The sequence below is a fragment of the Acomys minous genome (genome assembly GCF_964271855.1).
Source record: "Acomys minous genome assembly, chromosome: 3".
Taxonomy (NCBI): Eukaryota; Metazoa; Chordata; class Mammalia; order Rodentia; family Muridae; genus Acomys; species Acomys minous.
This window is the reverse complement of record NC_140485.1, coordinates 2,661,758-2,687,188: the sequence shown is the minus strand read 5'-3', so window position 1 is coordinate 2,687,188 and position 25,431 is coordinate 2,661,758. Positions and strand designations below refer to the sequence as shown.

General features: G+C 50.0%; 1 protein-coding gene and 1 long non-coding RNA gene across 3 annotated transcripts; one reads left to right on the top strand and one right to left on the bottom strand.

Annotated features, from left to right (window-relative positions):
* Positions 1-742: 742 nt before the first annotated feature.
* Positions 743-12,373, bottom strand: NKX2-2 (NK2 homeobox 2). Of its 2 annotated transcripts, none has more exons than XM_084776139.1 (3): positions 12,250-12,373; positions 3,141-3,832; positions 743-2,192 (listed from the first exon to the last, which is right to left on the bottom strand). In XM_084776139.1, exons 2-3 carry the CDS (start codon positions 3,397-3,399, stop codon positions 1,630-1,632), a joined length of 822 nt encoding a protein of 273 aa, XP_084632265.1. In that variant the 5' UTR covers positions 3,400-3,832; positions 12,250-12,373; the 3' UTR covers positions 743-1,629. The 2 variants fall into 2 exon arrangements, with proteins under 2 accessions (XP_084632265.1, XP_084632266.1); XM_084776140.1 differs by lacking the exon at positions 12,250-12,373 and adding an exon at positions 11,362-11,461.
* On the top strand, positions 1,876-21,499 carry LOC311594455. Its single transcript, XR_014778096.1, has 3 exons — positions 1,876-1,995; positions 20,006-20,182; positions 20,397-21,499. It is a non-coding gene; the product is annotated as an uncharacterized lncRNA (long non-coding RNA).
* Positions 21,500-25,431: the final 3,932 nt, after the last annotated feature.

The window sequence follows — 25,431 nt, the reverse complement described above, 5'->3', positions numbered from 1 at the left end:
AGAGGAGGAAGCAGCAACACCCGGTTGTGCGCCCAGGACCCAGCCAGTTGCTATTGACAAGCAAAGCCTCAGAAACTTTAACGTTAGCTTTTTCACCTTTCATCCCGGCGCCCAGGCCTGGAAGAGGTTAGCTAGGCTTTAACTTGGTACAAAGATATTGGAAAAAAAAAAAAAGGTGCAAAGTAAGGGGAAAGTCATCAGACTCAACCTCAGTCGCCCCCAACCCCCTTTAGCGAGAGGAAAAATCAACCGTGACAAAGTGAAAGCCGTCAAGTGTAGTGGTTTCAACAGCTTTTCAGACTGAAGGAGCCACTCATAGATTTGGGCGAGTGAGGGGGGCTTGTTCGTTCTCTCTCTCTCTCTCTCTCTCTCTCTCTCTCTCTCTCTCTCTCTCTCTCTCTCTCTCTCCCCCCCCCCCCCGTTTTGCGTTACCCAAAGTCACTCCCCACCCCCCTTAGGGATTCAGAGAGGCTCATGAGCGCCAGGGCCAACTAGCACTTTGGACCACCAGCTAGCAGGCTGAAGGCCAATCCGCCCGGGTCCTCCACTGACTCTGTCCGGCCTGCCCGACTGAGGCCTATCCTGTGCGCCCCATCACCTTCTGGGTACCCGCGGCCCCTGGGCGGGAAAGGAACCGCCAGTACCAGTCCAGAGTACAGCCGGCCAAGACTCCAGACTTAAAGCTGCCTGCCCGGGTAGGGAGACAAAGTCAAACAAAACGGAGAACTGGGCTTGCTTATTCTTTTTTTTTTAACACAGGATTTTTATTAAAATTCTTATTTAAAAAAATTGAAAGCTTTCAGCGCCCGGCGCTCTTGGCGAACCACACGTAACTGCTGAGTTCCAAGTTCTGGAGCTCAGGATCTGGAAAATGGGCCCGGGGTGTCTCGCCTACACATGTTTTCCTTTTTTCATGGTTGAAAAATGTTTGCACTGAACAAATTTAAAAAATAAAATAAAAATCGGAGGCAACTCAAACGTGACCCACCCGAAAGAAACGACGAAGGGAGTTAGGCCTGATGGGGGTCCAGGCCCTTCCAGAGGGTCATTTGGCAACGATCACTAGCGATATTTACAACGAAGAGCGAAATCTGCCACCAGTTGTCAGAATTTGTACATGGCCATAAATATTTAGCATTTTTTTAATAAAAAAAGAAATCCTCTATATTTTAAAGTGTTCTCCACTTGCTTTAGAAGGCTGACAATATCGCTACTCACACAAACATTTTACAAAATTCACGAAAGCAGAGCGGGGGGGGGCACGTAGGGGGCTGGTCCTTATTCTTTTCAAGTGACAACGTTAACGTTGGGATGGTTTGGTCCCCTCAGGGAGAGGCAAAGAAGCGAAGCTGCGCAAACATTCTGTAAACACGGCTTAGAGTTCTACCCTCTCCAAAAGTTCAAAGGAGAGAGCGATGGGGGCAGAGTCGATGGAATCTGCCCCTCTGAGGACGCACAGGCAACCTCCTGGTGCTTCCTCAACTGAGCCGAGCGTCCGACTCTATAATAATAATTATTATAATAATAGTAATAATAATAACAACCATGGTAAGGATCAAGTCCTCCTCCCCACCGCCGCGGTTGGGGTGGGGCCAGGGCCTAAGGCCTCGAGTCTTGGAGGGGCGGCGCTCACCAAGTCCACTGCTGGGCCTGGACCAGGGGGTGTGCTGTCGGGTACTGGGGGGTGCTGGCCGAGCTGTACTGGGCGTTGTACTGCATGTGCTGCAGCGACTGCGCGCTGTAGGCGGAAAAGGGGATGCCTGCCTGGAAGGTGGCGGCTGCCAGGTCCTGGGCTTTGAGTGCATGGCACGGTTTGCCGTCCCTGACCAAGACGGGCACGGCCACACGGCGCGGCGAGGGCAAGGGTGTCACCTCCATACCTTTCTCGGCCCGGGCACGCTTCATCTTGTAACGGTGGTTCTGGAACCAGATCTTGACCTGCGTAGGCGTGAGACGGATGAGGCTCGCCAGGTGCTCGCGCTCTGGCGCTGACAGGTACCGCTGCTGCCTGAAGCGCCGCTCCAGCTCGTAGGTCTGCGCTTTGGAGAAGAGCACTCGGCGCTTCCGCTTCTTGCCTGCATCGCCCCCGCCGCCCGGGGTTTCCTTGTCATTGTCCGGTGACTCGTCAGCCGAGGGCTCTGGGGACTTGGAGCTTGAATCTTGGGGGGGAGCGCTGGCCGCCAGCCCGTGCACTGGGGGGTGGGGGAGAGAAGTGTATCAGGAGCCTGGAGGCTGAGTGCCACCTAGGTCACCCAGAGCCCCAGGAATCTTCCGTGGGCCTTTGGCCCTGGACTGCCCAGACCTATACTGCCTTTGCAGTTATCCCCGACCCGCTTTCAAGCGGGAGGAAGCCGTCAGGGTCCGCTAGGGTTCAGAGGAGAGTCTGCGCAGCAGGGGTCTCTGAGGCTCAACTTTCTACGGGTTCATACTATTCAGGAGAATTTAATGCAGAGTAGAGTGTGATGTGGACGGTCATTGAGGGTTAAGGGCTCCGGCCCCCTTAAACCATTTCCTCTCTGTAGAGACGTGGGCAGATTTTTAAAAGGAAAACCTCACAATTCCAGCATTGATGGGCTTGGCGGGGTAAAGCAGGTTTGGGGGCTTTCGCTTTTGCTTTCGGGCTTTCTTGGGACACACACACACACACACACACACACACACACACACACGCAGCCTTGCGCACTACACAGTTTCCTTACAAGCATTCAGGGACAAGGATGAGCTATTTAAACCCGAAGAATCCTCCACCTTCTCCTGCTAGCTGGACCCCAAGCGCTGGCTAGCTCCAGGGAGCAAAGCCAACTCCTCTGGGCCATCTGGGTCCAGGAGACTCAGGACAGACAGAGCCTTAAGTCCGGTTGACATCTCTAACCAGCCCTTAGAAAGCATCTCTCTCCTCCTCTGCTTTAATTTCTCACGTGGAAAAAATATGACATCAACTATTTTGCAGGAACTGGGGAGAAATGACTAGCAAGGAGGAAAAGGGGCACACTAAGCAACTGTTTCAGAATCCAGGCATCCGGGGTGGGGAGTTGGGCATTAAATGGCTTCTTCCCCTGAATCCCAGCGTTCACCCGGGGCTACTGCCTCCTCAGCAATGGAGGCGGCCACAGCCTTTGAGGCCAAGTTTCGCTACTTACAGGAGTACTGGAGGCTTTCGGTGCTGGCCAGCCAGCGAGTGTAGGGGTTGTCGCTGCTGTCGTAGAAAGGACTCTTAAGGGGCAGGCTCTGCACAGCGTCCAGGGCACCCTGCCCCAGCGGCCCGGCCCTCTTGGCGGGCTCCGGCCCTTCGCTTTCCTCCTCCGGCCCTTCGGCCACCGAGCCTTCCTCGTCGTTGGTGTCCGGAAGGTCCAAGATGTCCTTGACTGAAAACCCCGTCTTTGTGTTGGTGAGCGACATGGTTCCGGACCCCGCAATTTATACCGCAAAGTTGTAGCTTCACTTGGTCAATTCGTAGCGCTCCCCAGCCCTGGCGGGCGGGGGAGGGGGTTAGGGGAAGGATTGGGGGAGGGGTGGGGGATGGGTTTTAATTATTGGGATAATTATTATTTAAAATGAGAGGAGGACACTGTGGGAAAAGGGAAGAGGGAAAATAATAAAGCCCACCCGGAGCCTCTCTCTTCTCTGAAAGCACGCAGAAATGTAGGCAGTGACTGGCGGCCTGCGCGCCCTGCGCCGGGCGGCCTCAGTTTGTAACTCCAGGAGAGGTGCCAAGGTGCCGTCAGCTCGGGCTCCCGCGGCCGCTCCGCGCACGGTGGCGGCTGGTGGCGAGGAAAAAATGGGCCATTGCCCGAGCGATCAGTCCATATAAGGCTGGGCTCCACTCACGAACCTGGGGAGGGGGGGAGGGGGAGAAAGAGGGAGGGAAGAAAGGAGGGAGGGGATCGAGGGAGCGAGAGAGGGGTGAAAAAAAGGGGGAAGAGACATTAAAAACGCAAAGGTTGGCCACGTGTGGGCGGGTCTTGGGAGTCAAGTGGATGAAGACAGTATTTGCAGATGTGAAATTGTGGGTTTTGGGGAGCTCTGCGCTCCCATCCAACGGCCCTCTAGAGCAAGATGAGAGGTGTAACGTGTCAATTAATTGCAAAGATGGGGAGAGCTTTTTTTTCCTCCCTTAGTATTTACATACAAAGGACTACCGCGTCGCTCGCGAGTCCACACACTTGAAAGGGCCGTTTTAACAAATTGCATCTTAAGGGGTGTGTGTGTGGGCTGGGGTGAGAAAGAAAGCAAAACAGAAAGGAGGAGGAGGAAGAGGGGGAAAAAGAATCCTCTTTAATATTCACAGGTTTCTACCTCCCCACACCCAGTGCGCAACCCCCCCCCCGCCCCCTCCCCAACTAGCCTGAAAATTGGCGATTTGTGGTGCCTTTGGAAAAGGGGGAAGGGTAAAGGCTGAGCCGCTGAAATCTCCCCTTCCCGTCGCTGGTGGCTCCCTAAACAAGATCCGGTTCAAATGGCAAGAGCCCAACTTCTGTAAGCCTCCTAGGTCAATATTTTGGTTGAAGCTTAAGGGTGAGCACTAGAAATGACAAGTCAAGTAATTGATTCCAGTTAACCGCAAAAGAGCTGGAAACCCAGGAGAGGCTTGGACCTACCAGAGCTACCACGGACGAACTCAACCCCCTCAGGCCGCCTTTTATTTGCTAAAGGCTCATTTATCCCCACCCCACCCCCAGCCCCCAATTTCCTTGTGGAGGAAGAGGACTAGCTGGTCACTTTCTCCTCTGCGGGCGGTCCAGGGAAGGGAGGGGCGGGAGCCTGCCGCTCAGTTAGCGGCTGGGTTCCGACCTGCGCCCCAGCGCCTCTGGCCTCAGCATATTTCCCAAGGAAGGAGGGAAGAGCCTTGGTCCCTTGCTACCTTTTCTTATCCTGGCCTCTCGGGCTTTCCACCCATCCAACCTTCAGCTAAAGGTTGGAGCGGCTGGAGGTGGGACGTGATTGTATGTGTACGTGTGTGTGTGCGTGCGCGTGCGCTTCCGATCCGGGTGAAGACCCAGAAAGCCACGAGAGGAGGTAGAAGGGCTAGCGGGTGTTGCTGCGTTTTCTCTTGAGCTTGCTTCTTCCGTGACAGTCCTTTGGTTTCTCCAGCTTTGCTCTCCTCGAGCAGGGCATCTTCCAGATCTCCAGTTGGCATTAGGTTAGTGTGAACTTTCCGACAACCTCTTTAAAACCTGGGGACTGAACTTTGAGCCGAAAAGGAAAATGCTGTAACTCACACACTCTTCATCCAATTTAAATGTTAGAGATGGGGGGCTGGGGGCTAGGAAGGAAGTTTGCTACCTACTGCTTGCCCGCCCCATTTAGCTTCAGGTGTGGGCTTAGCCTCGGGGTCGGGGGGGGGGGCGAGGGGGAAGAGGGCCAGAGAAGGCCAGGCTTGGGTCTTTTCTCTCTAACTCCTTGCTTGAGTTGCCTCAGTCCTGGCGAAGCAGAGCGCTCCTGCGTCGCCGCCGAGTCCTCCAAGCGCACAGCTGCTTGGGCCGCGGCGGCGCCCCCCGCCACCCCCGGGTTTCTAGAGCCTTGCGACAGCGCCTCACTCCGAGCTGCTCAGCCGCTTTCTGCAGTTCTCGCAGCCTCGCCCCCAGTATGTGACGTGGGTGACAATGGCCCAGGTTGGAGCGAGCCCCACGTCGGCGCGTCCTGGGTGGTCGGACCCGGGCAAACACAAATACAAACCGATTGCTAAGCTGCGGACAATGACGGAAATGTAGACAAATGTCCCGCTCCCGTTGGAAGCCTTTGTCCAGGCCCGGTTTTTGCATTTATTTCAGTGGCGAAATAATACATGATTGACGCTCTCTTTCAATGTGTCCTAACTGTTTGGAATAAATCTAAGGTTGTCTCTAGTTGTCATGGCATTCAACCCTTTTCAATGGACTATCTCTTCATTCATTTCTGAATCCGTCCACAATATTAAGGAAACCCCTTCATGTCGACGTTCCCCATTCCCTTTCTCCTACTTTTTCTTTTCTCCTTTCTTCCTCCTTCCCCCCCCCCCCCCCGCCCCAACCCTGGGCAAGAATTAGTATCTGGTTTGAAACGTGTTCCTCAAACTTATTACTTTCTGTGTCTCTCTCCCCACCCTTTCTGTTTTTCCAGCTTCTTTCTCAGCTTTAGTGCCTGTTGCCTCTTTGGGGCTCGCTGCCCGGTGGTGGTGGGGGAAGTCAGCTTTCCAGAAGTGTGTGTGTGTGTGTGTGTGTGTGTGTGTGTGTGTGTGTGTGTGTGTGTGGCAATTGGATCCAGGGGCATGGTGGGTTTGCTACACTATTGTTACTCTGTGGCTAAATAAATACTGGGGAGAAATAGTTTCTCAACTCAAGCATTGCAGAAGAAGAAGAAGAAGAAGAAGAAGAAGAAGAAGAAGAAGAAGAAGAAGAAGAAGAAGCCCCTCTCCCTTTGTTCTTCCTCTTACTCCTTGGCTTAGAGGAGGGGACTTCCTTGGGGACTAGGGGAACCTCAACCGGGGTAGGGGTGGAGGTGGGAGATGGGGCCAGAGTACACCTTGGTTGGACCAGGTCAATTCTTGAAGCGGATTGAAAAGGCGTCTTTTTAGCAAAAAATATCCCTTGCCTCCCATCCCAGAGCCACCTTTAAGTCTTTGGTGTGGGTGTTCCTCCTGGGAGCCACCGGAGCCTGTCCATTTCCTTGGTCTTAGGAGCCACTAGTACCCTAAAGCTCCTAACTTAGCTCTAATTTCCTAGCCATAGTGGGCCTTTCTTGTTGGAAGTAGTCAGAGGCAATGGCCCCCAATACACACACACACACACACACACACACACACACACACACACAGAGCAAAGTGCACTGTTTGTGTTTCTAAGGGACCCCTGGGAATTAATGGTGGGGAGGGAGTGCTGGCTTGAGTGCCTTGAGACAGACGTCCCTCAGCTCCAGTTCACTGAGGCAGCACAAGTTCACAGAGGCTGTGCCTGCCTGGCCCCCTACTCTTGGGTCTCGTCGGAAGGGAATCATCCTAAGGCAGCTCAGTCCGCAAGCTCTCTTGTTGCATTACCCTACGCCTCACTCTTTCCCTTCAGACTCAGGAAGCCAACTGGCTCTTCTCCAGCTCCGTCCACACCCCACCCCTTCAACCAGTTTTTGAAGGTGGGGGGGCACTAGGCAGCCAGTCGAGGGGGGTCAGAGTAGCTCAGGCCTTGCCTGACGCCAGCACGGTGCTCCCCTTTGGTCCTTTCCTAGGGAACCCGGGGTGTAACCGTAGGCCAATCCTTCGTGGCCCCTGGGGTTTCCTCCTCTGCTTCCAAAGCGTGAACATTTGCAATTGAAAAGGCGAAGAAAGCCCGCTGGGACGCTCTTAATTGAAGGGGAGAAACTGGGCTTGTTAGGAGAAGATCATAGAATGCAAGTCCCCCAGGAGCCGCCTGAGAATTTGGGAAGGCCAGCACGGGCGCAGCTGGAGGCTGGGGACTAGTCTTCCGCCCAGATCAAGTTCCAGCGTTATCTAGACTTCGAGGGCTGGGTTTAGGGTCAAAAGAATGGATGCGTCAGGGCCATAGGCATTTCTTCTAACCAAATTAAACAAGCGGTGGCAGTCTAAGGACACCCAAAAGGCCTCCCAGAGAGAGTCCCAGCTAGGCCTTTGGATCTTCCTGGCGAAATCCCATTCATCCCGCGGGATGATGGGAGCCAGTCTCGTCCCCATTCCGCCTCCGGTATCAATGTCCCTGCCACACTGACCCTGCTGTGCTGGCACCAGTTTCAATTCCGCAAGGATCTGCGTTAGTCTTAAGGCCAAGGAGAAGACAACATTTTGAGTGCCATCAAGTTTGTGTTTGGGTCCAGCTGTAGCAGTATGGTGGTCAGAGTCTCTCCAACGGGCCTTCTGCTCTTGCAAACTTAGGGAGGGAGGTGAAGTGAGCGCTAAAGTTCCACACGGAGCAGCGTGCCCAGGGCTAGAGGGAGATCCAGTTGGCAGCTCTCTGGTGGAGTAGCTCACACTTCTCCTGGGGTCAACCTGGCAGTAGGATCCCGGCTCCCGGCAGCTCCTTGGTCTTTATCTTCAGCCTTTCATTCTTCCAACCCTTCGAAGAGGCTCTCGGTGAGTTACCAGCGGGCGACCAGAGGAAGGCCCCCTCTCCACGGAAGCTAAAGGAGAACCTTCCTTGGGATGTTGGGGGTGCGGGCACGAGGTGGCCCACCCAGCTGCTGTTGCTGAGCTCCAGGACCGGCTCAGTCGGCTGCTGGAGTGTAGGGCCAAGGAGCCTAACAATCGCTGGGGGCCCAGGAGGGGAGGAGAATGTACTCAGGCTAAGTGGCCCCACTCCAGGACAAGTGGCCCTCTAAGTCGGCCGGTGTTTACCTGTTTACTTTCCAGGTAGCTCAAACACGAGTGCCTTTTTCTGAGCTCTAGAGCAAGGGGCCGCCCACTGGCGACCTGCTTTTGGGGGGGGGGAGGCGCTTTCTCATTTCCGCTCGGTGGTTTTGCACCCCCTGTTGGGCAGTGGGGCGGAGCTGAGTTCTAAACTGGAGCAAACAATTTAAGGAAGGAAGGTAGTTTAGGGAAGTCCAAGGAGGCTTTGGCACGTCGGCAGGAGCATCCTCCTATGGATGAAGTAGCCATCCTTGCAGGGCATCCTATCTCTCCTCTCCCACTTTGGCTGGGCTTGGAGGGAAGGGCTCTTTGGGACTTTGGAGTTCCCACGTTTCGCTTTCAGCTGGTGAAAGCTTGCTCAGGCAGGTGCGTCCTCCAGGGGGAGTGAAGACAGATGAAGTCCTAGGGGCGGGCGGGTGAGGGTGGAAATCTTGGGCGCTGGATCCGGGAGCGTGTAGCCTTGAAGAGCCCAAAGCTTCCTGGTCCTCAGGCAACCTTCGTCCTCTCCACCCACAAAGCACTTTCAATTATCAAAATACAAGGTCTCCTCCCTTTATTTGGAAACACTGATTTGACTTCATTTCTTTTATTATTTTTTATCTTCTTTCTTTCTTTCTTTTTGGAATGAAAAAGGGGCTGAAAAGAAACTCCCTTGCTGGTAGAGTATGTGGCTGCGCTCTCAGGCCCCGCATCCCATCTCAGATAACAACCTTCAAGTGGATTAGTTTATTGTCTGGTTAGTGCGAAGGTGCCAGCGTTTGTTTTCTTTCACTCCCGAAACAAAGCAACGCACCTTCCTGCTCCAGCAAGGATTAACGGCGCCCACACAAAGGTTTTGTCGAAGGAGGAAGGTTTATTTTATCTCTGCTCTGGAAGCAGAGACTGCTTTGCACTCTAAATAGATGGACATGGAAAACGGCTCCCATTCTGATTCCTGTGAGTGGTCATAAAGATCATCTTTAAAACAAAACAAAACAAAAAACAAAGGCATCCTCTAAAACAGGCCTCAAGGAGGTTTGTAGAGAGCTGGGGTTGTAAGAGGTTGGGGTGTCAGCTCTGCCATCCCACATAAAAGAAATCCTGGTACCGGTACCGTGGCTCAGGAATACCACCCACCTCCTTTCTTAACCCAGAAAATAGAGTAGGGGGTTGTGGAAAGCCATTCAGTTTGTTGGCCTTCACCTTTGCCCCTGGGGCAAGAAAACCTTTGGGAGTCATTAGGTGTCTGTGGCGCCTGGAGCCTGAAGCTTTGTGGATGAACCAGCGCAGGGAGGCCGGATTCTAGCAGGAGAGAACCCACTAGGTGTATAGAGCAGGGGCCCAGAACATGGAGTTAGCTGTATGAAAAGTCTACTTTGGCTTCAAGCTTAAGACGAATCTCTCTCTCTCTCTCTCTCTCTCTCTCTCTCTCTCTCTCTCTCTCTCTCTCTCTTAATCATGGCATCAACACTTAACACCAGGAAAGGAAGAATGAAGGGTACCAACCAGATAGAGTCCCCTAAGTAATCAAGAAGGTGGGGCCAGTAAGTTTTCCAAGGCCAGGACCTGAGCTCCAATTATATTGCAGGAAAGTCCAGCTCCCTTCCCCCACAGAGTGGAAGATAACCAGTGAAAAATGATGAGAACTAGCCATGAGACCCCATAGCCTGTTGTCCTCAAGCAGGTAAACAGTGGCTGTGGGAGAAAGATAGTTAAGAGAGGCAATCCCCTTCTTCTTTGGCAAGGCAAAAACATACAACACTTTACCAATTATCTGCCCCCACCAAAGAGCAAGCATTTCCCTAGGATGTAAATTGTCATAGAAATTGGGATTTCTTGTATTAATCAGCCTCATTGTGTGGGCATAAGACCCCGAGGGTATATGTTAGGACTTTGATAAATGCACTTTAATGAGATCTTTGAAAATGCACCCAATAAACTAAGAGGCGAGAAAAGCCGTTTAACTTTCATGGATGTTAAATTGAACACGAAATGTGGCTCTGGGCAAACTACAAAATGGAACGGGCCTCCCTCCAACATTTTCTTTAAAAACCGTAGCTTTAAGCCCCCTTCCGGCAAAAGGAGCCTTGTTCCATTATCATCGCTTATTGGGAAACCAAACGACGCGTCCCCGCAGGCGAACCCCTTTGCTTTATTCGTTAGCACAGCTCTAATGATTAAATATGGTACAATGAGATTACACGTCACCACTGCTGCCTTCTAGGAACGGTTACCCCCCCCCCCCCCAGCCCGACCTTTCCTTGCTGAAGACGATTCCAATGCGGGAGGTTCGGGTTTCTCAGGGAAGCAAGGAGCTGAAAGCACTTCCTTATCTGAATTTACTCCTCAACACGTGACAGAATCATGACCACAGACTTTGGGAACCAAGCCGCCTCTCACAACCGGTTAGCATTCAGCACTTCAAGCCAGACCAGGCAGGCTGATGGGCAAAGCAGTCACCCGTGCGAGAGGAAGGCACGCTCTCTGTTGGAGCTAAGTGCAGGGAGAGAGACACACGCGGGGGCTTTCTCGCACAGAGCAAAGAAAGGGGACGTCTGGGGCTCTGTGTTTTAACCCTCCAACCTGAGCACCAGAGGTTTCCCAGGAAGCAACGTTCCCTCTCCATCCTAAGAGCCATCAAAGTGAAGGCCTGTATGTGAATCTGCGTGCCTGGGAAGCGGGGAGGGGGAGCGCCATGGTAGGATCAGTGGAGGGGTCTCCCAGCAGAGACCTTGACTTCTACAGGCCCCACCAAGGTTCATTTCTGATCCTCTGGCGATCTCTACTGTCACGATTGAGAACTGTCCGGAGCCCGGCGAGGCCCAGGGTACACTAAAATGTCTCAAACAGCAGGTTTTCGTCGCTTCTTCAGCGACCACCGGTTACAGCTTCAGCCCCCAGCCCTGTGGGTCCACGACTCCGATTCCCGCCACTCATTCTCCAGCTCCTTACGGCTCCCGGACCCACTCGTGTGCCAGTTCCGCCCCAGAAGGAACCCTCCTTTCTCGTTAGGCTCCATCTCCAAATTCCTTGGGATTCTGGCCTCTGCTTACCAAGCTCAGTCACGAGTCACCAGCGGCGCACACACGGAGAGACTCACCCCGCAAAGGTGGGGGCCGCGGCGCGTCCTTCCTTAATGCAGCCCGCAAAGTCGAAGAGCCCCGGGGGGTGGGGAGGAGGCTGACGAGGCGCTGGACCGCCTGCTCCGCCTCCTTCTTCTGGCGCTGCGGGGACAGCACTACCGCGTTTCAACCCGCGCCTTTATCTAGTCCTCCACCTACCTAGGATCCCCCTCCCGCTGCGCCCTTCCCCCTATAGCGGGCCTCCCGGGCGGGGCCCGAGGGTCTGCAGGGCTCGGCGTGGGAGGGGGTGGCAGTGGGCACCGCTCCTGTCCACGAAGCTGCGGGGGGGGGTGTTCCTCCACACCGGCCCAGCTACCCCCACCCTCCCAGGGCAGCCTCATGTGCTGTCAGGTGCGGCCGTGGGAACACCTGGCTTCTGTGGCAGGTAAAACTTTTCCCAGTGACAGATGCAACCGGGGGGAGGAGGCCGTCTATTTAGGAGAACCTCTTTCCCGCCGGGTGACCAGCCAAGTCCTGGGAGGACTAAAGACGTCTGTGTCGGCCCACCTGCTGCTTCCCGACTATGTGACTCTGGGACAGAGCCACGTAGGGAGTCCAGAGAAGGACCAGTGGGTCGTAGGGTAGTTCAGGGGCTTAGTCCCTGAGGCATAGCGAGGTCCCTAGGCGGGATACGGTTGCGTCCCGGGCGGTAGCAGAGACCCCAGCGCGGGTCAGCGCCTGAAGAACAAACATTCGGTCCTAGCAATGGGAGGGGGCGCGGGGCCTCCTCTGTCGCCCGATCGCCTCGGCCTCCCCTAGACCGCCGCACCGGGCTCCCCCGGAGCATGCAGGCAGAGCGTGCGCGAGCTGGAGGCTCACCTGGAGCGCCGTAGCTGCGTGGTCCGCCTCGGCTAGCTTGCAGATCCGGGTCCTCAATGACTCCCAGCCCGAGGCTGGGGAGTCCGGACTTGAGGGCTGTGGCGCTGCTGGCGAGCGCCCTCCTCCCGGCTCTGTGCTGGGGCTCCAGCCGCGCTCACCCGCCTGCTCCTGGCCCGCGGCCGCCGCAGCCTCAGCGGAGGGGCCGCTCCCCCGCACAGCGCTCTGTTTGTTTTTCTAGCCCGACTGACGTGAGTCAAAATATTGGCCATATGTTCAGCGGTAATAAATTGGGTATGAGCGCAAACACACTTGGGCTTCGATGGCTCTTTCAGCTGCCACATGGCCGGCTTGGGAGGGAGGGGGCGTCCACCTTCCACCCTGCCCCTCTCCCCCCGCCCCCTAGTCCGAGGTAGGATTTCTCGTGGCGTCCTTCAGAGCCAGAGACCCGGGCCTACAACGTCTCCTCGCATTCACCTCTTCTCTGTTCCCATCAGTGCCTGGCGTGGTGTAGCTCCTGGCGAGCCCTAGCTGCTGCTTAACAAGGTCGCCATCTATAAATTGCTTGGTCGCTAAGACGCCATAAAACCAGAGGGCCAGATGTGGCACGTTATTTATGTGTGAAAGCGCGTTTACACTAGATAGGATCCCTCCCGGGGAGATAGCACTTCCTAGGAGGTCACAGACCTCTGGCCCTCTATTCCAGGCGCCTCCCCTAGTGCACTCCGCAGCGCAGATTGAGGGGTGTAAGCCTTCCTGGGAAAGGTGTTCAGCTCTCTGCAGCCCAGGAAGAAAGTGATTGCAGGGCACTTGTGCCAAGGTACCACCTGTCCATGATTAGTTAATCTCACACTGCCCGCCCTCTTCTGTTTCCGTGTTTTTGTTCCCCTAGCCATCCCTCAAGTCTCAGAGGCTGTTTTCTTTTTTTAGAAAGTCCATGACACTTAGGTCTGACGCATAGGAGCTGGTATTTGAAAGCTGGGCTTGCTTGCTCTCTCGCCTAGGTGCAGTAAGGGTGAAGGGTCCCTGGTCCCTGAGGAAGAGGTTGGTTTGGGTTGGGAGTCAGGAGGCATAGGAAGCAGAGGCTGACCTGGAGAGGGAACTGGGACCACTCCTCTCTCGTGGATTCCAGCGTCCCAGCTGGCTGTTGCATGTGAAACCCAGGTAGCCCCGTGTGCTCCATGAAAGGCAAGGATATATTGTTCCATAATAGAAAACATTTGCCCGGCTTTCCTCCTTCAGAAGGCAGTCTGCAGACTGCAGGTCCCCAAACTGGTCACCTCACACTTCCCTCACGTGAATTCATTAAGAATCATCGTCTCTCCTGGCCATTATTTTATTCTTTCTTGAAGTGAACCCAGCTCTCTCTGTGGTTAATAAGCACTGAGCCAGGCCTCCTACCTTCCTTTTCATCTTCAAAACACCTGGGGTTCCCTGAATGGCATCTTCCTTATGGACACAGAAAATAAGAATGAGAAATGTTACCCTACTGCAGAGAAAAACATAAGCATCTGACTTCACTATTACAAGTTACTCCTGGATTGTGTTTCATGGATAACTGTCCTTTGGTGGCTGTTAAGGGTGGAAAATGATGCTATTGAAAGGGGGTGGGAGGGAAAGAAAGAAGGAGTGTGTGTGTGTGTGTGTGTCTGTGTGTAATGTGTATGTATGTGTATATGTATGTATGTGTACGTGTGTGTGAGTGTGTGTATGTATATGTGTGTATGTATGTGTATGGGTGTGTGTACATGTGTATGTGTGAGTGTGTTTATGTGTGTGTGTAATGTGTATGTATGTGTGTATGTATTATGTGTATGTGTGAGTGTGTGTGTATTGTATGTGTATGTGTGTGTGTATAATGTGTGTGTGATGTGTGTTTTCCATTCAACAGATCACAAGGGAGCTAGAGAACCCACTTGAATTCTAACATGGACAATGCCTCTCTATGTTAGCACCCTTGGGCCTTACCATGAGTATCCAGAAATCTCTAGTTACTGTAGAAAAATCTAAGTTTACCTTCAGGTCTTCAGGGATGGGTGGTATGAGAAAATTAGAATTGTACTTAGTTAAAAAACAAAACAAAACAACAAAACACCTCATTTCTGAGGGCTGAATCCAGGTTTTATGATGGCCAGGCCAGCAGGGCACCACTGAGGTTTTAGATTTGAAGACATTACTTATGTGTAAAAACTAAAATACAGACTCTTTGGCTTTGTATCATCTTCAAGTGTGTAGACCGCGGAGTTTTTCTGAATTGTCTCTTTGGGTGAACTTTCTGCTGCATGTCCAACATTAAGCAAGGGGAGCTGAAGGCAGATCTCTAAGTTAGTCGCCTCATAGGCATGGATGTGCGCTGTGGTAAGACTCCAGAGGCTTTACCTCCCCTGGTATCACAGTTATCTGTGGGGTTGTGCTCTGAGGTGTACATGGCAACTTAGAAGGTTCTAGAGCCTGGGGGGCACAAAGCAGGTGTACCAGGCTGGTTTCATCTCATCCCCATGGTCGGAAACCCCATTTAGAAATAGTAAATGTACCAATAAGACTTTGCTACCAAGCAATGGATGCAGTGAGGGCCAAGCTGCAGATGTAACACAGCTGCTTGGCTGAATGCCCGCAGGGCTCCTTGGTGCTTCTTCAGAAACCCATTCTAAACCTGGCCTCACTGAGCACCCCAGACCTACACAGGATTCACCAAATTCCGGGCCCCAACCTTTGTTGTTGTTGTTTTTCTGAGATAGGGTTTCTCTGTGTAGCCCTCGCTATCCTGGAACTCACTGTAGACCAGGCTGGCCTCAGACTCACAGAGATCCTCCTGCCTCTCCCTCCTGAGTGCTGGGATAAAAAGTGTACACCACCACCTGGCCAAGGCCCAAACTTTTAAAAAATGCTGTTATTATTTTGGAAATGTTCCTGTCTGATCCAAAGGACTAGGATGTTTGAGCTGAATTTTTGTACTGGAAAGGTTATTTCCCACAGAGTTCCCCAAAGTAGCATCAGGTCTGAGGCCTCAAATGGCTCTTCTCTGAGAGGGAGCAGTTCTCAGAATTTACAAGCAAACAGTCACCTAAATAAAGTGCTCCAGCGTGCTTTGAACTGAGCCAAAATATCAGTGGAAAAAAAAAAAAAAAAAAAAGAAGAAGACAATTGTGCAGCTAAGTGTGATAGTGTAATTCTAACAGGAAGATTACCACTTCAAGTCCATCCTGTGCTTCATTGGGAAGACTCTGTCTCAGGAAGAAACAAAGGCCACGGAACCAGCCAGCCAAGCCAAATAGTTCTATCATGGTTCTCTCACCGAGAAATATTTGCTTTTCTCAGGCTGTTACATAGCCAGTCTCATCAAGGAAGCATTCCTTGTGTGAGCATCATGAATGGTGTCCAAAGATGCTCTCACTGGGTCAGACCTGAGATAGACTCTTGGGAAAGACCAGTATGCCTTTCTCAGGGCATAGGACTGAGGGAGCAACACACCAGTGAATGCTGAGGATGTGTAATTGGAGGGTAGTGTGAAGACTGCTCAGGAAGGATGCTGAGCCAGCAAATGCATGGGCTCCAACCTGCAACCCAGAAGAACTTTCTTTGCAGGCTCACCTGCTTCTTTTCTAACCGCACATCTCTGAGCAGAGCCAGGAAGTAGAAGGAAGAAAATCATTCTTAGAAGAGAGACTCCTAGGCTCCAGAGGCCAAGCAGGGTACCAGTTTCCCCTTATTTCCTGCAGGGAACCAGAGGGAGCACAACACAGCAGTTGTCTCTGTTGGCAGTGGGTGCCTAGCCTTCAAAAAGTACAAACTGAGTGCTAGGTTAGTACTGAGCTTTAGTTGGAGCAGAGCCGGGAGGGTATGGAGGCTTGTGGTGGTGACAGAAAATCCCTGTAATGGACTTTGGTGATGAGTGCACAAACCTGCAGATATGCCACAGTGCATTGAAACTGTAAAAACGACCAACAGGTGCATGAATTTTATCTTCACAAAGGCTGCTTTAAGGGTCAATCTCTCTTCTCTTCATCTGGGCTACAAGATAGGAGGAGGGGAAAAGAAATTGAGGAAGCACAAGTGATTGTGAGCACCTTTTTCTATCTTCCCATCTTCATTCTATTTTTGAAACAAAGTTTCACAATGTGGCCCGGGCTGGCCCCAAATTTGTAACCCTCCCGCCCTCCTAGTTCACTTATTCCAAATGCTCTCAGGCACACAGGACGCTGAAAGACTAGCAGGATACACACCTGTCTACTTTTATTGACATTTTGGCACATGCACATACTAGTCTAAGAGGGCCTTATCTTTGATGAGCTATTTAGCATTCAAGTCGCAGGCATCCTGATATCTCCCCTAATGGATATAGCAGTGTGTACTTTTCCAAGGATGGACTTCTTCGAGAGAGCCATAGGGATATCACCACACTTCAAAGCACCCATAGTATCAATGCCATAATATTGTCTGATATCCAGTTCTTATTTGCGATGCTTAAATCCTGCTGAAAACAAAATCTATTTTGATAACGGTTTAGGTTTTTTTCTCAGATGTAGGACTTATTCCAGGTTCATGTGCTGTATTTCCTGGTGCTGGGCATTGAACCCAGGGTCTCACACATGTTAAACACAGTATCTACCACAGGGCTACATTTAGATCCTGTATTTGAGGTTTTGTTTTTAAGTTGGTAATAGAGACTGATCATAGGACTATGTGATGCTGGGTAAGCACTTTACCATTGAGCTACATACTAGTCCTGGAAGCTTTGTTAACGTCTTTATTCTTTTTGAATGCATTATATTATTTCTTTGCCACCTGCTTTTCCTCCCTTCCTCCCTCCCTCTTTTCATTGGCTTTGGAGAACCTAGGGCATTGTTAGACCTGGCCTTGTTGGACTGCTTTTCCTGTTGTATTTTCCTTGCTCTCCTGCTTCTGCACAGCCACAAGCTGAGCATCAGGTCCAGTGCATGAATACAAACACGGTCCAAGTGTAAAGTAAGGACACCTCAGGTGGGGCACCATAGTGTCTCATAAGGAGGCAAATCACATCTGTCAGTGGCTGGCTGCCAGGTCAACTCATGAGAGTTAGTGATCTCTGAGTAATTTGATTGATCGAATGATTCCCTGGTGTTGGTTCAGTGTTCTTCGCCAACTGCTTTCTCACTGTAGTTGTCAGCATTGGATTGTTCTTACCCTCAGTGTGTCTGCTTTTCTGCCCCCACTCCTGCTTCTTTTACTTCTCTGTACCCTCCACCCCTCACACCTCTCTTCAGTCCTACCTCTTAAAAACAACCTCTCTATGTAGCCCAGGCTGGCCCTGAACTACTGCTAGGCCTCCTTTATGCTGTAATCACAAGCCTGTGCCACCATGCCTAGCTACCCACTTTACTCAGTAGCTCGCTTTCTTTCTTGGTTGTTGTTTTTCCAAGACAGGGTTTCTCCATGTAGATCAGGCTTTTCTCAAACTCACAGAGATCTGCCCTCCCCTGTCTCCTGAGTACTGGGATTCAAGAGATGCATCATCATGCCTCGCCATCTCCTGTTTCTTTTAATTTTGTTTTCTCCTGTAGTTTTCTGTCTCTTAAGTCCATTTGTGTGTGTGTGTGTGTGTGTGTGTGTGTGTGTGTGTGTGACAGCGAGTGACACTGTCTCAACTGTCAGCATTCAGGACTAAAGAAAGGACTGTCCCATGAGACAATCTATTGTTTTCTAGTAAAATGATGAAGGAAGTAGAAGATGAGGAGTTACACAATGGAATACTACTACTCAGCTATCAAAAACAAGGAAACCTTGAGATTTGCAGGCAAATGGATGGGACTAGAAACAATCATCCTGAGTGAGGTAACCCAGACCCAGAAAGATACAGATGGTATATACTCATTTATAAGCAGTATTAGCCACATAATACAGGATAACTACACTACAATACATAGACCTAAAGAAACTAAATAACAAGGAGGACCCTAGGGAGGATGCTTAATTCTCGTTCAGAAGGGCAAACAGAATAGACACGGGAAGCAGTTGAAGAAAAGGAGCAGGAAGGGAGCCTACCATAGAGGTCCTCTGAAGGACTCCACCCAGCAGGAGATCCAAGTAGATGCTGAGACTCACAGGCAACCTTTGAGATGGAGCACAGGGAGTCTTATGGAAGAGTTGGGGGATAGAAGAATCTGGAGAGGTCAGGAGTGCCACTAAGAGACCAATGGAGCCAATAAATGCAGGCAGAGGAGGCAGGCACTGCAGAGACCGATGCACCAACCAAGGACCATGCACAGTGAGGACCTAGACCCCCTGCTCAGATGTAGTAGACAGGCAGCACAGTCTCCTTGTGGGCCATATAATATGGGGAGCAGGAACTACTTCTGACATGCCCACACATTGATCACTTCCCCCTGATGGGGCGGCTTTGCCAGGCCATAGAGGAAAAGGATACAGGCAGTCCAGATGAGACTTGATAGGCTGAGGTCAGATGTTAGGGGATGAGGGCTCCCCCTTTCTGAGAACTAAGGGAGGGAGGGAAGGAGAGAGGGACTGGGAGGTGATGAGGGAGATGAGTACAATCAGGATGCAAAGTGAACAAATAAAAAAAACCGGAACATCACATCATTTTCAGTGCCTTTGGTTTACAGGAGTATTGCTTGAAAACCATGTGCATGCTAAGCCTATGTCCTACCGTTGAACTATACCCCCCCCAGTCCTGGACATATTTCATATTTAATATTTGCATATTGAAGGCCAGTCTTATTCTTTGGTTTCTGGTCAGAGGTTTCCATCTGGTTGATGTAGCTCTCTGACAGACAAGAGGTCACAGGGCAGAAGTGGGGGGTGAATCCCCAAGTTAGATGCTCTAGGCCCAGGGTAGTCTCGAGGTTGGGTGCTGTCCCTTGTGACAGTGAGCTCCCTAGACGGTCATTGCTCCCCTTTCTCGATTCATGACTCACAAGGCGCTGCCCACTTCCTGTCCTTTGTTCTTCTTGTGGTGGTGAGACGAGGGTGTGGCCTGGGCCATGTTCCCCACCAAGGGAGACCTCACCAAAGGAAGGCCTAATGCTTGGCATTTACAAATCAGGAGAAACAAGCAGCCCGCGTTTCCTTAGAAGGCATCTGGCCACATTTGCCTCACTGGAAGTACAACACAGACAGGCATAGAGAGAAAATGCAATCGGCGTTTCCTGTAGTGATTGTCCATTCATGGTCCCTGATCCTTTTATGTGTTAGGGGTGAGTGGATGAAGTTAGACCCCGTTGTACCTCGTCCCAAGAGCTTCCCACAGGTGATGGACAGTCCGCTGGCTGAATTACAAGTTGGTTTTTGAGCCCCCTAGGGTTTTCTTGGTGAAGTTATATTTATCTGACCCTAGTGAGTTTAGCTCTTTGAGTGATCTTTTTTTGGGGGGCGGGCGGATATCATGGCTGATATTACAATAAAGGAAATGATAAGGTCTGAGCAATTACAGCATCAGAGGAAGGAAAAAAAATTACATTTAGGCCCAATCACAAAATTGTCATCTAGATCATGGTTGTCAAATTGTAGCTGGTGCTGATGCTGCTGTTGAGGGGGGAAAAACACCTCATCATAAATCTCAGTGATTCGTTGACAGTTTTCAATTTCTATGGGAAGCACCATGGAAGCGAATTTGATAACGGGCTTGGCGACGAAGAAACGGCTCCTTCCGCCACTCCCGTCTCTTGTCAATTTAGAGATCATCAGAAAATGTGTACATCTTGTTGAGTTTAAGACTTTAAATTGTTTGGACTGTGTTTTTTTTTTTTTTCTTTCTTCATTGCAGTGCTGGCTGTCGCTACTGCAAGCATGAGCACGCTCTACCACCGAGCCACGCCACTGGCATCATATACTAAGTGCTCCGTACTGACCATGTGCGAGGAGAAACAGGCTGGCTATTTGGTCTATCTGTAGAGGAGCTGCAGTGACTCTCTCTGGTCCCATTTCTTGAAAAAGTAGCTTGGTCATTAACTTCAGAAATTATTTTTACTTAGGCTCTGTTTACTTGGTGTGTGAGTTTACTTGAGCTGAGTAATGTGTACCACAAACTGAGCGTCTTAAACAATGATTTATAGTCCAAAGGCCAAACGCCCCAAACCCATAAGTTGGTTCCTTCTGGATGCAGGATTCCATCCTTAGCACACAGATGACTCCATTCTCCCCTGTGTCTCTTCCAGTTGTGCATCTCCATTCCCAGGCTGTGGAATTGTGGAGCTGGCGATCAAAGCCAGGGCTTTGTGCTTGCCAGCCAGGTGCTCCAGCCCTGAACGTCAACCCAGACCCTCTGCTTTAAAGGTCACATTTGATTTGGTAACACCCCAGTGATCACCTCTCTGCTTGTTTACCTCTGTAAACGTCTCCAAATAAGGTTACATCCCTAGAGACCAGGGAGAGGGACTCTAGCGTATCCCTTTCTCGGGGCCACAGGTCAACATAAAATGCTTTGGGTGGGATGAGAGTGTTGAAGAAGTTCCTGGAGGCCAGAGTGATGCCCTGGTAACGGCACATTTAGTCCAGTATCAGTGCTGCCCTCTGAGTGTACAGTATTTCATATGCATTTAGAAAACGGATTAACCTGTTTTTGTTATGATCCCAAGTGTGGGATGGGGAACGGTCTTGTGAGAGAACAGGTGATGTTAATCCACTAGAAGGCAAACCACCTCATGCAGGAGCTTTATTGTTGCCAGCTGAAAAGATCCCATGAACAGACTCTGGGAGGAGATATATAAATGAGCCCAAAATTAGAGGCGGGGCCTTTGGAAACTTGGAATAGTTGTGGCTGTTCATCGCTCCACTTCAAGACGCTCCTAGAGAGAACTGCTCGAGCTTCAGGGCTCCAGCTCCTGCTGAGGTTCCGGGTTCTGGTTGATCCAGGTTCCAGCAGAAGAAATCCTGCTGATTACGCCAGGAGAATCGTTCCTCGGAACTGATATCCTTAAGGTTTTGTTGTTGTGTTCCTTAATCCTCTTTTCCTATTGTTTAGGTTAGTCGGGTTATAAGTTACGTACTCTCAGCTAATACGTTTGTAATAAAATATCTTTGTTAAGAAAATTGAGCCTACATACAACTTTTAAATGGATGAAAGAATTTGAATTGTAGGACTAGAGAGATGGCTCAGAGGTTAAGGGCACTAGCTGTTCTTCTAGAGGTCCTGAATTCAATTCCCAGCAAACACATAGTGGCTTACAACCGTCTATAATGTGATCTGATGTTCTCTTCTGGCCTGCAGGTATACAAGCAGGCAGAGCACTGTATACATAATAATAAATAAATCTTTTTTAAAAAAAGAATTTGAATTGTAGTCTTGCTATTGTTTGGATCAGTGGCTCTCATCCTTCCTAATGTTGTGACCCTTTAATACAGTTCCTTATTTTGTGGTGACCCTTAACCACAAAATTATACAGTCCCAAAGTGGTTGCAACCCACAGGTTAAGAACCACTGGTTCGGATTTCCTTTAAGTTGGGTCTCTTTGAGGCAGTATCTCATTATGCAGTCTAGGCTGGTCTTGAATTCACCGTCTTCTTATCTCAGCTTTCCCAGGGCTGGATTGCAGATGTGCATCACTGTGCTCTTTGACTTGGTTTGGATCTTCAGTGTCCCCCAAACATTCAGGTGTTGAAGATTTGTTCCCTACAGGGGCACCAGTGAGAAGCGGATCCTTAGGGAAATGGGACTTGCACTATGGGAATCAGTATGGCGCTTCCTTAAAAAACTAATTGTATCAATTACCAGTCCTGGTATTACCCTAAGTATTTGACAGCAGTGCACCACAGAGACACTCACATTTCTGCTTATAGCTTACTAGTCACAATAGCAAAACTATGGAAGAGCCTAGGTTCCCAATAAGAGAAGGATGGATAAAGACAATTTGGTGTGTGTGCACAATAGACTTTCGTTCGTTTGTAGAGAAGAGTGAAGTTTTGACATTTGCCAGAAAATGAACAGAACTGGAAATCATCATGTCAAGCAAATAGGCCAAGTTCAGAAAGAGAAAAATCACATTTCTCCCCCTCAGATGTGAAGACACTTGATGTTGACTTCTGTTTCCTATCTCCCCTTCCCTCCCCCCCACCAAGGTTAAAAATGGAACTTCAAGAGGGGAAGAAACAGTTTAAAGGGAGAGGTGGGGGATAAGAGTGGGTATGACTATGGAATCTATATGTTATGAAATCAGGGGGTGGGGTTACAAGTGGGGGAGAAGGAGCTGAGAGGCGGGGGGGGATGGGCAGGGGAGTGAGAACAAAGTGTAATGGTAGATATGAAAATATTACAGCAGGACTCAATGAACAAGATAACAACAACAGGAGGATCATACACAATAGAAGAGGGAGAGAGCAGAAGAAAACAAGTGGGGCCTAGAGAGAAGTTGGAGTTCCAGCCCTCGGCGTGTGCCCTGGGAAGGGAAGGTGGGGGACACAGCCCCCTCTGCTTCCTCTTTTTTACTTCACAGCCGTGAGGTGAGCAGTTGCCCTTCAGTATCCTGCCAAGCAATCGGTCCGTCCATGTGACCACACTTGGAGACTTCTAAAACTTTACTCTGTGTAAGCTCAGTTTTTTCTTAGGTATTAGTTAAGCTGACAGTGGATTCACGCAAGTTCCATTAGGAAAATGGGCATCTGTACACCACAGCTTGGAGGGGACAATAAAGCTCCTTGGAACGGTGCTCCCGCCGAGGAAGCAGCCATGGGCCTGGCCTGCTAGAGCTCTGCCCACACTGCTTTCAACTTATCTTCTCTTTGGCACCCCCCCTTTTTTTTTTTTTTTTTTTTTTTTTTTTTGATATTTCAACACATAACTGCATGTCTCTGAAAGGTATATAATTCTCACTGAATTAATGGAAGATTTTAGGCTTATTAATAACTTCCAGTGAGTACTGGGATGTAATTACAATGCTTCTGCCTTCATCTTCATAGGCTCGTGGCTTTCAGGAGCTCATAGCATACCAAGCAAGGGCTCATTACAGTAATCCTCTTAAGATCACTTGGACCTGAGTTACAAGTGTCATTACTCTTATCTTGTGGGAGGAAAACCTGAGGGACAGACTAGGAAGGTCTATTGTCTAATGTCACAAGGAGGGACAGAAGGGGCCTCTCTGTCCCTTTATGGCGCTGTGTGTTCTGGAGAGGTTTACGTTTATGTAGATCATCTCCTAAAGCAGTCCTTTTCGATTTTGGCAATTCCCCAGTCACTGTTTGTGTATGCTGGCTGGTGTCTGGCCCAGGCACAGTTCTGGCTGAGTTGAGAAGAAAAACGACAGAACTTCCATTATAATGCAGTGTTTATTATTGGATCAATATGATCGATGGCCACCTGTCAGATCTGTAACATTATCTGGGAACCAGCAGATGGAGCTGTTACAGATAGCATTCAGAGGTTTGTTTATTCTCCAGAGCACGTGTTTCCATCCTGGGGGAAATACCACTTCATTGTCAGAGCCCTAGGGTTGTTTGCAGCCAGATGTTGAACACACCTCTTCTCTCGGCCCAAGCCTGTGAAATCAAGAGGTCACTTAGGTGCAGGGCCATGGTTTTCACATGAAAGAAGTCTTGTGACAGTCATTGACTTCCCACAGGCCCTTGTGGCAAGAACAGATGATTCCTATGTACAACGAGAGCATGAGATACACCATTATCTAGAATTCTCGGACTTAGAATCCCAGAAGTGGTTTCATATGGTGTGCTGGAGGGGACAAGAAAGTCACTGGTTTTGTGAACACAGCTTCATTATTGATAGACTCATGTCCTAAGGCCCTAAGTGCTGGGATTATAACATGAGCCATTGTGTGTGATTTGCTCAGTGTCCTGTATATGCTAGGTAAGTGTGCCACTAGCTGAGCTGTACTCCCAGCCTTTTCTTTTCTTTGCTCAACTCTTTTTTCTTTTTTCCTTCTTTCCTACCCGGCCCATTTTTATTCATCCCTTCATTCATTCCTTCATTTCTTCCTTCGTTTGTTCCCAGTTACTCAGGACAATTCAAGGAGATTCCATCTCAAAAACAAAATAAAAATAAAAATTAAATACCATCCTTGCATTTTCTGAAGCTCATGAGTATGAACTAGTTTTAAATGTTCAGCATCTTGAAAATCTTTTCTTTTGTCAGCCAGTGTTAGCATCTAGGCAGCCAGTCCCCCACTGGGCGGAGTCTCTCAGAGGACATCTATGTTGGGCTAATATCCACTTATAAGTGAGCATATACCATGCATGTCTTTCTGGGTCTGGGTTACCTCACTCAGGATGATCTTTTCTAGTTCTATCCATTTGCCTGTAAATTTCAAGATTTCCTGGTTTTTGATAGCTGAGTAGTATTCCATTGTATAAGTGTGTCATAGAGTCTTTATCCATTCTTTGCTTGAGGGACATCTAGATTGTTTCCAGTTCTTTCCTTATGTGGAGGTTGAACTTAGATTGTCAGGCTTCCCAGCCCCTAGCTGATGTTTTTAAGGGTAAAGGTGCAGATTACCAGGCCTTTGAGACAGATCAAGTCAAGGTGGTTGCCACTGAGCCTGACCACCTGAGTTCAGTCCCCAGAACTCACATGGTGGATGGGGACATATATATATATATATATATATATATATATATATATATATATATATATAAAGAAATGAAATTTGGTGGTGCCAATGTTTGAAGTTTAATTTAGAGTTAATATAGTTTTGAATATAATATTTTTGTTTCAATTTATTATAAGTAGTGTTAGAACGTATCTGTCTAATTATACACACAAAAAATCAGAGCATTTCAGAGAAGTGGTCTAGGAGCTGAGTGATGGTGCACTTCTGTAATCCTAGGAGGAAGGTGGCTGTTGCGCACAAATTCAAGACCAGCATGGACTTTATAGTGAGGCCCTGTCCATGAGACAAAGAAGGAAGAAGGCAGCAGAAGAGGAGGAGGTGCGGAAGAAAAGGAAGAAGAGGGAGAGGGGAGGGGAACTGGAGGAGGATGGAGGACGGAGGACGAGGAGCTGGCCACTGCATCTTGCAATTTCTGCAGTGACTGTGGGTTCCAGGGAGAAGGACATGGGGGCTGCAGTGTCCTGACGCCCAGAGAGGCCTGGGTATCCTCCAAGGAATAGGAGAAGTGCCAGTTCATGGCAGGACCTTGGCTGTCCTCTTAGGGATGGAGTGCCAGGATTAGCTGGACTTCAGATAAGTTTAATTACAGCTAGTTAGCGTCAGAGCTGATTATACTTACAATGTCTCTTCCCAAAAG